General features: G+C 42.4%; 2 protein-coding genes across 12 annotated transcripts in view; both read left to right on the top strand.

The window, feature by feature from the left end:
- abcc9 (ATP-binding cassette, sub-family C (CFTR/MRP), member 9) overlaps window positions 1–8,208 on the top strand; it is a 55,218-nt gene extending 47,010 nt beyond the window's left edge. For 10 of the 11 annotated variants that reach the window (XM_071502238.1, XM_071502243.1, XM_071502237.1 and 7 more), the window contains 4 exons: window positions 562–665; window positions 795–928; window positions 1,186–1,248; window positions 2,848–8,208. In XM_071502238.1, the coding sequence (XP_071358339.1) occupies window positions 562–665; window positions 795–928; window positions 1,186–1,248; window positions 2,848–2,985 (439 nt within the window). In that variant the 3' untranslated portion in view covers window positions 2,986–8,208. Of the gene's footprint in view, window positions 1–561; window positions 666–794; window positions 929–1,185; window positions 1,249–1,917; window positions 2,218–2,847 lie in introns of all 11 variants that reach the window. The other variant, XR_011694139.1, reaches the window with a different exon arrangement.
- A 1,308-nt stretch (window positions 8,209–9,516) lies between these two features.
- Window positions 9,517–15,890, top strand: kcnj8 (potassium inwardly rectifying channel subfamily J member 8). The gene is made up of 6 exons (XM_071502255.1): window positions 9,517–10,082; window positions 11,350–11,498; window positions 11,603–11,763; window positions 12,356–12,495; window positions 13,438–13,654; window positions 13,726–15,890. The coding sequence occupies exons 1-6, from the start codon at window positions 9,736–9,738 to the stop codon at window positions 13,975–13,977; spliced, it is 1,266 nt and encodes a 421-aa protein (XP_071358356.1). The 5' UTR covers window positions 9,517–9,735; the 3' UTR covers window positions 13,978–15,890.
- Window positions 15,891–15,911: the final 21 nt, after the last annotated feature.

Here is a 15,911-nt window from a genome sequence, read left to right as displayed (position 1 = left end):
AAATAATTTCTCAGCTGCAGCTTGTTCAAAATGTAGCTGCTAGACTTACAGAGTTAATTATGATATAATTTTTATCTCACTTAAAATGCACTCATTTGTCTTGTTGAAATGCTGCTCTGCTCAGGAATTTAAGTTCTGTTTCAAGACTGAAAGATAATGTAAACTCACGTGTATCTGCTCATACAAGTTAAATGAGTCATCATTTAGTAGCTGAAGCTGTCGAGCCGATGATGCTTATAACTGAAGGTAATAATTAACCTTTTCAGCTCAAATGTCACAGTGTATGAACAGTGTAAGCTGTTGGTTGCCGTCTTTGTTTGAACATGCAGCAGTTTGTGTTCTTGGTTAGGCGCAAGCTGTGATATTCCACCTCTCTGAAAACACAATAACTCTAACTCTACCCGACCGCGACTCTTACTTTGACACTGTTAACTTTATTTCTGTTGTACAATCAGTGTTTATTCTGTTAAGCACTGGCTGAGAACAGACACACCTGCTCAGCATCCTCTGACACTGTCATCACAAATACATAAACCCAGTGTAAATTGTGTCCCTGTGCAGGTTTAATCTTGATCCAGAGAGGACCTGCACTGATGATCGACTCTGGGAGGCGCTGGAGATCGCCCAGCTGAAGAACATGGTGAAGGCGCTGCCAGGAGGGTTAGGTACTCACATAACTGTCCTCAGCTAAACACCCTAAACCCACCAACAGTCAGATTTGAAGTCCTGCAGGATACATTAGTTAGCATGAAGAGTCAATACTACTGTTGAACTGTGTGTCTGTCTGTGTGCAGATGCGGTCGTGACAGAAGGTGGTGAGAACTTCAGTGTCGGTCAGAGGCAGCTCTTCTGTTTGGCCAGAGCTTTTGTCAGAAAGAGCAGCATCCTCATCATGGATGAAGCCACAGCATCTATAGACATGGCAACGGTGTGTTTATAAAAATGTGTGTGTGTGTGTGTGTGTGTGTGTGTGTGTGTGTGTGTGTGTGTGTGTTATATCAGAGAATCTTCCTCCTCAATAGATCCATATGTTCATGTATTCACATCCTAATTCATATTTATGTCCCACCATCACAGTTCATAGATGTGGGACATCATCATGTTGGATCATGTTGTTGAATGAATGCTTCTCTTTAATTATCATTATTGCCTTTTAAATAATGTTCTCTCTGTCTGTCCACGCAGGAGAACATCTTACAAAAAGTCGTGATGACTGCATTCGCAGACAGAACAGTCGTCACGATCGCAGTGAGTCCTTCACTCTGTTCTCTGTGTAAACTACGACTTTTATTTGGATCAGACTGTGAACAGATTCCAGTCCTGCAGCTGTTTGAGGTTCTAGGTTTGTTCAGGTCTGATAGATACAGATATCTGGCTCCTTTGCTTTGAGCTCTCATGTGCATCTATCATCTATCCTTGAGGATGCCTTATGCATCCTTCTCCTGTATCTTTTCCTTGTATGTTTCTCACTAACTACTTTTCCATATGTAGCATAGTTAATATTCCAAAAGCATTTAGTGTCTTTAATGTAAAGTCAGTCCTCTTGGCCACTTCTTTCACATATCTGCTTTCCTTTTTTCTGACCTTTGTAATACTGTCTTGTCCTGTTTGTTTGCTCTTTCCTCCCCCTCTGTCTCTTTCTCCCCTTCTTGATTATTTCTCTGTCTTTCATCCACATTTTCACCGATGCATCTTCTTCCATCTTCCTCCTCCTCTCTCTTTGCATTTGCTTTCTTCTTTTCCACCTTCTTTTATTTTTATCCCGTTTTCTATTTCATTTCACTCACCTTTTTTTCTTTGCTGTCACCTTTCTGTCCTTCTACATTTACTCTATTCATCTCTCCCTTTTCTTCTTCTCTGTGATTTTTTTCTGCCCTTCCCTCTGTCCTCCTCTCTGTGCCTTCGTCCCGCCGCCAGCACCGTGTGTCCTCTATCTTGGACGCCGAGCAGGTGTTGGTCTTCTCCTCAGGGATCTTGGTGGAAAGTGACTCGGGTCCCAACCTGCTAGCACAGGAGGAGAGCCTCTTCAGTGTGCTAGTGAGGACTCACAAGTAGACCCGGACCAGCACGGACCACTTTGGCTCAGCTCGACACTTCTGTCTTGTCTCCTCCCTCCAATCATCCATCAGTTTCTGTTTCTTTTCTGCTTCTCCTGGCTGAGTCAGAGCTGGAGTCTGAGTCTGGGTCTGCTAACGCCTTACAGCCACTGACAGCCTGGTTGGTACCGAACAAAGATGCTGCATGCTCCATTATAGAGATTTAATGTACAAGCAGCGCAATATGGCCTCAGCCTGCAGTGTTGTGACATCTTTATTGTGAGAATTAAATTGAAAATGGCCTACAGCGCTTTGAGGATTAGGTCAGAGCATGCCAATCTATCGTGCCACATGTTTAAGGTTGAGGTTGTGGTGCAAGCAGAATGCACGTTTTTTGTAAAGGTTAAAACAAAGACCAGAGGAGCTAAACCTCACAGAGGATTAAAAGAACAACAGCAGTTTTCACTCATGAGAAAACTGTCAGAGTCATCCTGTTGTTATTTGTATTTGCATTTAATTGTTTGGACTGGGACAGAAAAACGAACTGTGTCAAACCTGATTTGAATTGGAAACATGGGCTTCACCATTAGACCAGTTTTCCTTGGGCTCCATCTACAAAAAGCACAAGATTCCTCCCAAACATCTTCATTTGGTTTTCATAGACCTAAAAAAGTGTGAAAGTGTGAAAACTTGCATGGAAATTCTAACAACTGAGATAGTTTTGCGCGTGATGAAGATGAAGATCACTGGACCAAAATTTTTCCACAACCTGACAGTCTTTGTGTTTTGTGTCCCTCTCTTGTGTCTCCAGCACCGAGTCCACACCATCCTGACGGCTGATCTGGTCATTGTGATGAAGCGAGGGAACATTTTGGAGTACGACAAACCTGAGACTCTTTTGGAGCAGGAGGACGGGATGTTTGCTTCGTTCGTCAAAGCTGACATGTAGATACACACAAACAGTCAGCGCTCAGATCAGCATCCATTCAGATCAGTTGGTTGATCCACTGGTGGACCTCTGTGACACTAAAACACTCCAGTGAAGCCAATAATACAGTTTCTTTAACAAGAAGCTCCTCTGTGGGAAAACAGATCCAGAAACACCATCAGTCACCAGCTAGTGTGTTTGATACGGTTGAATATTAGCAAAACGCTGCAGTTAATTAATGCTCCTGGATCAGCAACACTTCAGTAACCAGTATTAAAAATGCAAAGGTCAGATTTACTAATGGAAATACAAAAGATAACGATGATGCTAATGACTAGATCTTGTTTTTATAAGAAATAGGAATTCTGTTCCCAGGAGGCCACCAACGTCTTTGACTCTGATATTTGGTTGAATGTATTTTGTGACATTGGGTGACCAAAATTAAATGTCAGGACAAAGTTGATACCAACGTTAATTTGACGTTGAATAGCTGATATGAAGTTGGTTTTAAGTTGTGTTGTTAAGTAACCAAAATCCAGCATCTTCCAATCATTTCATACCAACAATTCGACATATAAAATACCGACATTCTAGTCCTGAGCAAAATCCAACATCTGCTAATTGTCGCAGTGAAATTAGCCAACGCTGGGTTTTGACGGGAACTCGATTTTCATTTCCAACCAAAATTAACTCGTTGGAGTTCAGCATTTTTCTGCCGTTACATTGACGTTCAGTGGCTGCTGAGTAGGTACAAAATCATATCAACAAAAACCAAAACTATCTGCACAAATAAAGTTTATTGAGAAATTTTTATTCTAAATTTGTTTGGTTAATAATCAGTGTGAACTGGCCCTTTAATTTGAGCCAATTGCATCTTTGCTGGGAATAATTATTTGTCATTATTAGGATGGCACTTTGTCCATATCAGCTGTGAGGTTGTACTGTATCAACAAGGTGAAAATAAGTCACACATCAGTTAAAGGAAAAAGGTTATCAATATTATCTGTTTTTCTTATTATCAACATATCTCATGAAAGACCAAACCAACAAGAAGACTAATGTTTAACCGTTTCCTGTTTCAGGAAATAACTGAACCTTTTTTAAACATGAAACTATTTATTTGTGAGCTGATGTAAAGATTTACATCTTTAGTTGGAGCCAGTGGACTGAAGGGTGAGAGCTACAGACACGGTCGAGAGGCTAATACAATGTTGGTTTTGGTTTTTTCATAGGATTATTGTGGACAAAAATATGAAATGTGTATTAAAGTAGAAATTAGGGGTTTGATGGTTGATTTGACGAGATTTCACCTCAGGTTTTGAGGCAGTGTAAATCGCAGGATTTAAAATCTCACTGTATCTATGAACTCTGTCATTTATACAACAGAATTGTGAATTGAAAAGTTTTAGTTTGAGCTTTTTATATTGATAGAATTTCAAAAGTCTTTAATTATCTTGTGTAAAAAAAATATTTGTTACTGTCTTTTAGATTATACAGCACTTGTATCAGTTTATACTCTTTATCACTTGTATTATGCAATAATGAGGAAAGGAGGAAGTTGTTTTTTAAAATCCTTTGTAAAATGACTGAATGTTGGCTGTGGCCAGTGTTTCTGTGCGCTACATGCATGAATGCACTGTGCAGTCTCTCACTGTAAAGGATTTTAAATCTTAATATTTTAGACCCTGGTGCAGTATTTGCTACAGTTTGATGTTGGGTTCTGCCCTAGAAGTGACGCTGATAGAGCTGCTGTGTTCAGAAGAGATGATGACAAACTTGCTAAAAGTCTGATGCTGTATTCACATGATGTCAGGAGTTTGGGGGTTTGACATATCTTCGCTAGAACTTGAAGCCGAATCCATTGTGAGGTTGATAATCCTGGCGCTTTGTGTTCCACCAACTGAAACTTTCCTCTTCCGAACAAGTTTGACAAACGGATTCTACGTTGGTGGATTTACTGCCATCTTCTCCACCTGTTCTGGATCATTTCTGCAACCAAAGAGGAGACATCAGAACACACAAAGTCCTCGTTCCTACTTGGGGTTTCCACCACGAGACTGACCGTTACGTCTTTTCCCGGTTTTCCATCAAACATGACGTCTCTATGGCAAAGATTGCACTGGAACATCAGCAGCAGCCAGAACTGCCATGATCAGAAAAAACTGAGGTCCGATCCCAGTGTCCCCCCTAAAGCCTGAACCCTGAACCCTCAGAGACTTCACATCACCTGATAAATGATTGAGTACAAGAGGCTACAAGGTTCAAAATGGTACAAAGAGGAGTGGGACAGCAGTGTAATATCACGTTACCTTGACAACACCAAAACATGTTGTGTACAATTGTGGCTTTTGGGAACGTTTGGGTTTGTTCCTTTCATGTTTGTTAACTGTTCTTCTACTACTTTATTCTTTTTTCTGTTTATAGCGGTTGTTAAGCTCCCGTTTTTTTTGCATTTCCGGCAGCCCCGATAACCACAGTAACCCAACGTCTAATGTCACAGTGCTAGGAACTGTGGGTAATTCCCTCAGGCAAAGTCTGCAGATACGCAGTCTTACGGAAACTGTGCCTAAAGGGGCCAAAATGTTGTTTTAAAGTAGGACAGACCTTAGTCCGCATGGATTTACTGGGAATGAGCCTCAAACTCTGTGAGTCAGTGAGGGTGGACGTTGGGATTGGGCCTGAGGAAGTGTCACATCTATGCTAACTTTGTTGGAAAGAGGGCGAAAGTTTACCAGAAACAAAATGAACCTTTTCAGCTTCTCACGGGGAAAAAAAAGGTTTTTAGACAAAAACCATGTTTTGTAATTGCATCTTTCACTGTCGTTTGCACAGGGTCACTGATAAAGTACATTTCAGCTCCAAAATAAGAGAACTTGTTGAAAATTTGTTCACTTCTAGCTGACAACTTTGAGTCCACTGGGTCAACTGAATAATGAAGAAATGATTATATTTTATACTTGTGGATTACTTGTTGACTTCAAGACCGGTTCAGATTTGTAAAAAGTAGGATTTTGTTTCTGATATACTACCATCTATACTCTCTGAAGTAGTTCTGACACTTTGTTCTATCAGTTGTGTTTCTATGCTGACACTAGTACAAACACTGTAGGGTGTCACGGCTCGGTCTGAAGCCGGTGAACCCGCTGTCTGTCTGCGGTCATGCTTTGCTGAACTTATTACCCTCGGGGACAATAGACACCCAGCACGAGCTCCCATCATCATTTCATGTAACCAGTGGCTGCATTTGATAGGAAAAGTGTCGTTCATAGTGACAAATCCACTTTGTTTTTTAGCCTCTTTTAGCTTCTTGTTTTGGTTTTCCAGCCACAAACTTCACTGTCATCAGCCTCGTGGGGCTTTTAATGGCGTAAGAGCCAGATACTTCTCTGAAACTGAAAAGAGAGAGAATATTGGACCCACATTCATCAGACGGCCAGAAACACAACCCAGAATTAATGCTAACATTGCTCCACGTGTGTGTTTGCTCACACATTTTGTCAAGTTCAATTTACCTTTTAAAAAGTCCCGCTTATTTTATATTTTCCTTCAAAGTTATAGTTTGAAATTTGGGGATTTTACGCTTATACGTTATCTGCTGGAGAATTAAAATAAGAAAATATGAAGATACAGTCAGCAGCTGGTTAGCTTAGCTTAGCATTAAGACTGGAAACGGAGTGAAAACAGCCACATATTCGCACCTGTTATATTTCACTTCGGTAAAAACAACAATTGCCTTTGTTTTTTGAGAGGTTATGAGCCAGACTATTATGTAATAATATTATATTCCTCTTAATGTTTTCATAAGAATTCATCATTGAAGATTAGTTTACAATCCTCTTTTTATTTTACATTAAAGCCGGTTTGTTTTTCTGATGAACAAAATACTGAGGAGGCAGATTAACACAAACAATTCACAGTTTACAGTTGTAGTTCAACACCTTAATAGAAACTGTGTCTCTCTGGGAGTGGTGCTATTGTCCCTTTGTATTATTGTGTATTGATTATACTTTGCTTTTTAATAGAGATTGTGAAATGACTTTGTACTGTACAGACTAAATGCCAAAAAGATTCTTTTGCCACGATTTCAACATCTTTTTTTTTTTTTTTTACTGTGCTCTCAGATGTTTCATATCATGAAGTTGCCACTTCAGTTTTCCTGCCGGGTGGTTTTTCCATTCTTACACAACTCCTTTAGTCAGATACTTCACACAAGGAGCTGATGTGTCTGTGTCGGGTTATTTCAGCTGCTTGTACCACCTGACCACGAGCTGGAAGCTGCAGCTGGAGTTTGTGTTTGTTCTTTCACTTTGTGGCTCAAACGAAAACCTGTAGCTCCGACTCATGTCAAACATCTCTGCTTTTCTCTTTCTTCATCTTGTTCACTGTTACTTTTTCATGTTTCTTTTTTTTTTTTACTCCTTCATCTTTTGTCTCTGCAGTTGATCCAACGTCTGCTTCTCCATCTTCTCCTCCGACCTTCCTCCTCTTTGATCCTCATTCAGCCGCCTTTTTTTTTTTCTGCTCTTGGCTGCAAGTGCGATTCATAAATCTTTTGTGTTTAGTTTAGTGTGTATGCATGTGTGGGTGGACTTGTGTGTTTCCATGCAGCTTCTGTGCTTGTGTCTGCGTCCACCAGGCAGAATCTGCAGACTGCTGCCTTGTAGATTCTTCATTTCACACCAAACCAAACCAGATTTGTCTTGGAGAAGGTGTCAAAACAGAAAAATACAATAGACAAAGAGGAAAATGGTGGAAACACAAATTATTTTCTCTTACATAGTTTTAAGACACTTAATGAAAAGCAGGCTGCATGTTTCTGTGTTGAAAAGTATTTATTTTTCACTAGCAGATATTCAAAACTAAAAAGAGCTCTGTTCTCTCATTAACCTCAAAACGAGGGAAACAAACAAATGTAAAACAACTTAAAGGTTCATAGCACATATGTGGAAACGTGGGTGAATTTCCACCTTAATCTTGGTGCAGCACAGAGTGAATGTGACACGTAATCCGAGCTATGCAGACACTTGTCTTTGTTCTCATGAATGCACATTTGACTGTTAACAAAACGCAAATATCATTTTCACAGTCTTTTTTCTTTCTTTTTGAATCTAAATGTATGTACATGTACATTCTGTATGTAGCCGCCTGTATATCCAAGGGTTTTTAAACATATAGCAAAGTATTATTATGTGTGCCTCATTTTTTTACACTTGAATTAATGATAATAAAATGGTTCTGAGTGAAGTGGAGCTGTTTCTGTCTTGACCCCGTCACACCAGCCCACACACAGTATGTTGCTAAATGGCGCCACTTGGTGATTAAGTCACAAACTGCTGCATATTAATTTTAGCCAGAATTAAAAAATCAGGGAATAAAGAATGAAAATGAGCCATGACAGTCAAACACAGTTCAGAGCAGATCAAGAAATGTGTAAGAAAAAAAACATGTGCAAGTGAAACTTACATTCAGTTTCTAAAGATTTTATTTTTCTTATAATTATTCTGGTGTGAAACAGAAAATGTAGCATCAACATGAGAATAATTTGAAGTCTCAGCTTATCCACAAAAAGTTGTAAGAGAAAGAGAAGCAATAAAGGTTTAAAAAAAAAAAAAAAAAAAAAGGTGGTCACCAAAACCTGAAAAGGCATATAAATGTCAGAGAAACAGGCCTTTTCCGGATTAATAAGCATCTTTCCTGCAGCAGTGGAGGTACATGAAGCTTCAGCAGGTTGGTGACTCACGAACCCTCTGCACTGAAGCAAGTGGTGCTGGATATCACTGTCTGCAACAGAAGATAATGAGCTGCAGCATCAGAGGAAAAGAACCAGATGGAGGCTTCACATGATGAAGACCAGCACAGCGTCCAGACCTAAACCACATGGAGCTGGGTTCGGATGAGCTGCACAGAAGGTAAAAGTACAGAAACCTGCAAAGGACTGGGATGAAACTAACATTTCAATGGATTTCTAACTTCAAAAATGTTCATTTGGTGACTAGTTGTGTATCTTGTCTGCTCTAACAGTGAGAGAAAGAGGGAAAACACACTTATCACATTTTGTTCAGTTTTGTTTGATTTCTAAAAGGCAGAAATGTTCACTTTAAGCAAGAAACTCGTGTTTCACCTGCCGCAGAAGCTGCTCAGGTTTACTCGCTCTGCTCTGGGACCACTGTCTTGAAAACAGAAGAACTCTAGAAAATAAGCGGGATTAAGATGAAAATGTGTGTAAAATAACATTAGATTCATGATTAAAGGTCGAACCAGTGATTGAACTCAGGGACGATGGGCTCCCTAAAGTCTGAGACGTGATTAGTGTATTTTAAAGACTCGTTTTGATTCGGGTTTGACTTGTAATGTCGTGTTTTCCGACGGTCCCTGAACAGTCCCTGAAGGCAGCAGCACCCTGGTCTGACCGGGTCTGGACTCTTGGAAGTTGGACTACGTCAAAGCAGAGAGGAGACCGTCCCAGCCCCCAGAGGCGCAGAGCGGAGGCGGTGCGCCCTGGTCACTGCGGAGTCACAGGAGCGGAGCAGCGGCCGCCGAGACCCGGAGCAACAGCAGCGGCTGAGACCCGGAGCAGCAGCGGCCGAGACCCGGAGCAGCAGCAGCGGCTGAGACCCGGAGCAGCAGCGGCCGAGACCCGGAGCGTTGTCTTTTCCCGCCGGTGCACATGTTGTACCGCGCGTAAAGACGCACTGAGGACGCGCTGAGGAGAACGAAGCTTCTTCTTCTTCTTCTTCTTCTTCCTCTTCCTCTTCTTCCTCCTCCATCGAGATGCTGGCGCGGAAGAGCATCATCCCGGAGGAGTTCGGCTTTGCGGGGCTCGCCTCCCGCATGCCCCGCAAGCCCGTGTTCCGGGACCGCGTGAACAAGGCGCGCTTCATCGCCAAGAACGGCTCGTGCAACCTGGCGCACAAGAACATCCGCGAGCAGGGCCGCTTCCTGCAGGACGTGTTCACCACGCTGGTGGACCTCAAGTGGCGCTTCACGCTGGTCATCTTCACCACCACCTTCGTCAGCAGCTGGCTGCTGTTCGCCATGAGCTGGTGGCTGGTGGCGTTCGCGCACGGAGACCTGGACCCGGGGCAGCGGAACCGGACCCACTGCGTCACCGACGTCAAGTAAGGGAGAGGGAGACAGCTGGGGGGGTTTCATGTGTTTCATGTGTTTGGTGAAAGCAGAACTCTGTCTGTCTCCATCCTCCACCCTCCTCTTCCTCCTCTTCCTCCATCCAGTTTAAACATGGGGTGGGGGGGGGGGGGGGGGGGGGGGGGGGGGGGCAGGAAGTTCTGAAACTTTTGCTCTCATGATTTCAGGGGAAATGAAGGGAAGATTACAGGAGGGGAAGGGAGTGTTCTCTCTTAGCCCCCACCTTCAATCCTCCTCCTCCTCCTCCTCTTCCTCCTTTACATCTCACTTATTCATCAGTAACTTTCTTCGTGCTTCTCCTGCTTCACATTTCACATGGAAAACTTTTACTTTTACTCCACTACATTTATTTAACAGCTTCAGTTACTTTTCAGATTAAGATTTTACATTAAAAATATGACAAACTTGTAAAATACAACACATTTAAAGAGTAAAACAGTCGTTTCCAGCCTTTTTGGCTTGTGACCTCTGACCTCTGACCCTAACCTGGTGGTTAGCAGAGAGAAGAGATTTGCTCTCTTCTGTTTGAGGCTCAATATGAACTTTATTAATCCGGTCCTGTTGCACACACACTCACATTCACTTTGCTATTTAACATTATAGCATTTTTTAAAAATCAGAATATGTGCAGTCAGTTTTTTATGTGTACAGTTATTTATTTACACTAGTATCATTCTCCCATGTCATTGCCATTCTCATATAATAATATACAGGGTTTCTCTTAATGTGCACAGTTTGTCCTGCACTGGTTGTGAATTGTGACCCTTTGGAGGGACCGGATCCCCACGTTTGGAACCACTCACACATCAGTTGACAGTCTGAGTGATGCTTTAAACACTTTCACTTCAGTTGGATTTGAAATGATTTGTATTTCACATTGTTGTATTGATGCTTTTTACTCAAGTGAAACCAGCTCCACTCACAAGCTTGAAAATGAAAATACGACCGTCTTTCACTTCAGCAGTCGAGCAGCTGTACGAGCAAACATAAACAGACTGATGCCTTAAATGGGAACAAACGTCCTCGAGATAAAAACTGATTTAAGATGAATTCACTAAACATCAGAAAAATTTAAAGCTGCAGGAGAAGATTATCTAAAAATATACCCCTCACATCTGCCAAAGTCTCAAACACTCAGAGGCTCGAGTGAAACTGTTCGGATGAGTGTGTGTGTCTCTGAAACTTTAAAGGACCCTTCAATCACTGGTCACATTCAACAATGACTGATCCCCCCCCCAGGTCGTTCACCTCAGCCTTCCTGTTCTCCATCGAGGTTCAGGTGACCATCGGCTTCGGAGGACGCATGATAACAGAGCAGTGTCCGACCGCCATCACCGTCCTCATCCTGCAGAACATAGTGGGACTCATCATCAACGCTGTGATGCTGGGTGAGACCCACAAACCGTGACACAAAAGCAGGAAGTGTTGTGTTGCGTGTGGAGATGCAGAGGTGGAACCGACGAATCGCTGACGTGTGTTTCTGTCTCCTCAGGTTGCATCTTTATGAAGACGGCCCAGTCCAACCGCCGAGCAGAGACGCTGATCTTCAGTCGTCACGCCGTGATCGCCGTCAGGAACAACCGCCTGTGCTTCATGATCCGCATCGGGGATCTGAGAAAGAGCATGATCATAGGAGCCACCGTCAGGTTACAGGTGTTTTACTACGTCACTCTGACCTCAGGTCGATGGGTCATTCTGAGCCTCAGTGATGTTACTTTTTGTTTTACTTCTGTTTGGGACCTCTAATTTCCCATAATTCTTTGGGGATGTAAACAGGAAATATAATGTTGCAATAGAATCAGCAAGTTTTTCCTGTGTGCTACAACTTCTGTTTCTGAGTCCTGTTTTTTTTTTGTTGCAAATTTGCATCATTAAAAGAAGCCAAATTAGCTATTAACACTTCCTGTTTGCACCGTACTCATAAATGTACAGACGACTGTCACTGGATTCCTGTGGTACTCAAGAGAATTTAAAAATGAGATGATTCCCAGGGAAGTTCTGAAGTCTTTTTTTTTTCTATGATTCCAAGTGGATTTATGGACATTTATTTACAGTGCACATCAGATATAATGATGTCCTGGGGAGTGTGAGTCACACTGAATCTAAAACTGCATGAAAGGTGCTGTATAAATAAACTAGTTTTATGCAGGAGATTCCTGTCAGAGTTAAAGATGGTGAAATTACTGTTATTGCTCCTGCAGTTATCATTGTTTAGCACATGATGAATTGGTGTGTTGTTGTGCAGGTGGTGAGGAAGACGACCACACCGGAGGGGGAGGTGATCCCCATCCATCAGATCGACGTCCAGACGGAGAGCGCTGTGGCCAGCAACAGCCTGTTCCTCCTCGCTCCGCTCATCATCTGCCACGTCATCGACAAAAACAGGTACAGAGACTCAGGACCTGCTCTGATCTGGATTTAGTTAAACCGGTTTCAACAGAGTCCAGCAGTGAGGAGTTTACTGTTCTCTCTGCTCCCGTTTCCTCCGATTTCTTTTTTTTTTCACTCCTTCACACAAAGAAGGAAAATCTTTCTCTGACCAGCTCACAGCCTGTAGTGACGGGGAAGTGAGTGGACAAGTCACAGAGGTGAGAAACCACTGAGAACAGTGTTTTTAAAGATGGATGGATGTGCAGTGTGGCAGGATGACAAGTGAGAGTGGCTGAGAACTTTATACACAAAGGTAACTCACTCATAAGCTGCAGAGCTGAGTGTGTTGTGTGTGTGTGTGTGTAACACACTGGGTCCATCTGCTGGAAGAAAACAAACCTACAGGAGCAAAGAGCAGCAGCCCCTCCCCCCTCCCTCTTCTGACTTTCTGTCTCTCTCTCACTGCAACTCTAGTAAGGGCAAAAAAAAGGAAACATGTATAAAACCAAAGTTCTAGTTCAAACAGCAGGAAGCAAATGAAAAATACAAGAGGGGAAATAAAAAACTATTATAGTCTCAATTTAACTGGTGTCTGAGCGCAGTAAGAAAAAACTCTGCCACCAATAGATTGGTTGTTGATATTTGAAAAATGATTTTTTATTGCTGATTTTGTTAAGAACTTTGTAATGTATTATTATTATTATTATTATTATTATTATTATTATGATCATATGCAGGAATGCCTGAGGATTTCTGCACAGTAGGGAGGTTCACAGGTCGTTGGGGGAATAAGCAACAATGTGAGGTCTGTAATTGTAAAAAGAATTAATGTGGAAAATGGACACAGCTACAGAGAAGTAGATGCAGCAGCAGCTGAGAAAGACTGACACACACACACACACACACACACACACACACACACACTCACTCAGTGGTGATGTGTGTGTCTGCCCTCAGCCCGCTGTACGACCTGTCCGCCATGGAGCTGCAGTGCAGCGACCTGGAGGTGATCGTCATCCTGGAGGGAGTGGTGGAGACGACGGGGATCACCACGCAGGCCCGGACCTCCTACGTCTCTGAGGAGATCCAGTGGGGTCACCGCTTCGTTCCCATAGTAACGGAGGAGGAGGGCGTGTACTCAGTGGACTACTCTAAGTTCGGCAACACAGTGAAGGTAGAAGTTGAGCAACTGGCTGTTACACAAAGTACTGAAACAGAGTGTGACTGTCTCCTCTGCTCTCTCAGGTGGCCACGCCGCTGTGCAGCGCCAGGGAGCTGGACGAGAAGCCGTCCATCCTGATCCAGACGCTCCAGAAGAGCGAGCTGTCGCACCAGAACTCGCTGAGGAAGCGGAACTCCATGAGGCGCAACAACTCCATGCGTAAAGGCGCAGGGAGCAGCGGCAGCCTGCGCCGGAACAACTCGGGGATCGTTTCGCCCAAAGTCCAGTTCTTCACCCCCAGCGACGGAGGCCAGACCCTGAACGCCGTCACCTGACATGAGGCCTGCCTCCTGCTGGCCGCCCTGCTGCTCCTGGTGGGAAGGAGGATTGTGGGTGTCGGTGTCTCTCCTGCGCTCATGGGACTGGTTCTGTTTCTGTTTCCCGCCTTGTCCAGACTCGTGTCCCAGCACGTCCACGGCTAATGTTAGTGATCCAGTTCTTTCTCAGATTCAACTGTTCATGTAACATCTATTTTCTCAAGGCAGAGTCAAGTCAAGTGAATTCTTACTGAACATCACAAACGACCCTCAGAGGGTTTTACACTCACTGTACAACACACACCACGTTATCTCCTTAAACCCTCAGTTTGGAAAAAGAAAAAACTCTGCAGAAAAAAAAAACAGATCAATTTGTGATCAGATGTTTATTGTATAAATAAGGAAATAATAACACAAAATTAAATAATATAACTGGAGGAATGAAACCACCATATGCTAAGTATAGTAATCAAATGTGTCAACATATCAGGAGCCGTCCCAGCTCCACCCGCACACAATGAGAAATATTTACAGGGTGAAGGGAAGTTAATTACAAAACAGAAACAGAAACTTATCTCTATTCCCCTCATCACTAAGATTATTATCAAAGTCAATTTAGTCCATTTCTGATTGGCCAGTTTTTTTTACTTTAAATTTTGGATTGATCATCAGTTCGATCATTTAGGTCAAGAAACGTTTCACTGGTTCCAGCTTCTGAAACGTTGCTGCTTTTCTTCTTCTGTCAGTTCTGGACTGTGGAAAGTGTCACCTGAGAAACTGTGAAACTGTTTTCACTCTTTCACTTCAAACTTGCAACGCAAACACACACCTGTAGCAAGAGATGCACAACGAAACCGCCCATGGCCACCGTTCTCTCTCTCTGCCTCCCTGCACCGATGCACGTCAGCTCCTCCTTCACCACATCACGCCTGCTGTCTGTATCATACCTGTGTGTGCTGCAGCTGTCAGCTGACACCCTGCCCCAGTAATAATGACATTTAATCGATTAATCTACTGCGGAGAGAAAAGTAATTTGAAGACGTCACCTCAGGCTCTGGCATCTTGTTTTCACATTAATGGATTAACTTTAAAAAAATAATCAAAAGATAAATAGGTAATAATAAATAATATGGAAATAATAAGATGAACCAACTGCCTCACCCTCTGCCTTAGATTCTTAGTGTTACTGAAGCTTTAGGTGTAAGAAACAGCAAAACAACATCATCTTTTTTCAAACATGTTTTTATTAAACTTTTATGTAAAGCACCAACACAAAATGCAGGGAACACTAATGGACAGCTGTTCTCACATCTGGAGAGCCAGTGTCTTTCTCCAGACCAGTTCTCTCAGGCCCGATTTTATCCTTCGAGATTTAGTGGTTGGCGGGTGTTAATGAGCAGAGAGCAACACAACACAGACATGGTCTCTGTGGCAAAAATCAGCAGGTGACTCATCAGTAATAACTCAGGTTTCCAGATGTGAAGGAGAACAAGTGTTTCACCGACAGTTTTCATCATATTCCAAACGATTCATTATTAAAGCAATAATCCCAGACACTGCTCTGTTCTGCCTGCATTTGTATTTGTATTACTTTTGTCTGTGATTTGTGTTGTTTGAGAATAAAATCACTCACTTCATCCGAATATGTTTCATATCTGAACTGTTCAATGAAGAAATATATTCATTTAGTGGTCACCTGACTGAGTTCACCAGAGGTTAGTTAATTCCCAGTCGTTCATTCTCTTTTCACCATTGCGCCTTTCTCAGTTCCTTATTTTTATTTCATTATTATTTTAAAGGCTCGACTTTCTCTACTTGTGTATCCTGTCATGTCTTATTTCAACATTTCAACCCTGTTTGCTTTGTTTTTGTGGTTAGGAAAGGAGGATTTATCGTCCGTGTGTTGTAAATAAAGTTGGTTAAAATATAAATGATTCTAGTGTGAGTCCTTA

Source organism: Trachinotus anak, unplaced genomic scaffold, assembly GCF_046630095.1.
Source record: "Trachinotus anak isolate AG129_WGS33_773 ecotype Australia unplaced genomic scaffold, CSIRO_AGI_Tana_v1 ptg000018l, whole genome shotgun sequence".
Taxonomy (NCBI): Eukaryota; Metazoa; Chordata; class Actinopteri; order Carangiformes; family Carangidae; genus Trachinotus; species Trachinotus anak.
Note: the sequence above shows the minus strand (reverse complement) of the source record. Positions and strands in the feature narration are given on the sequence as shown.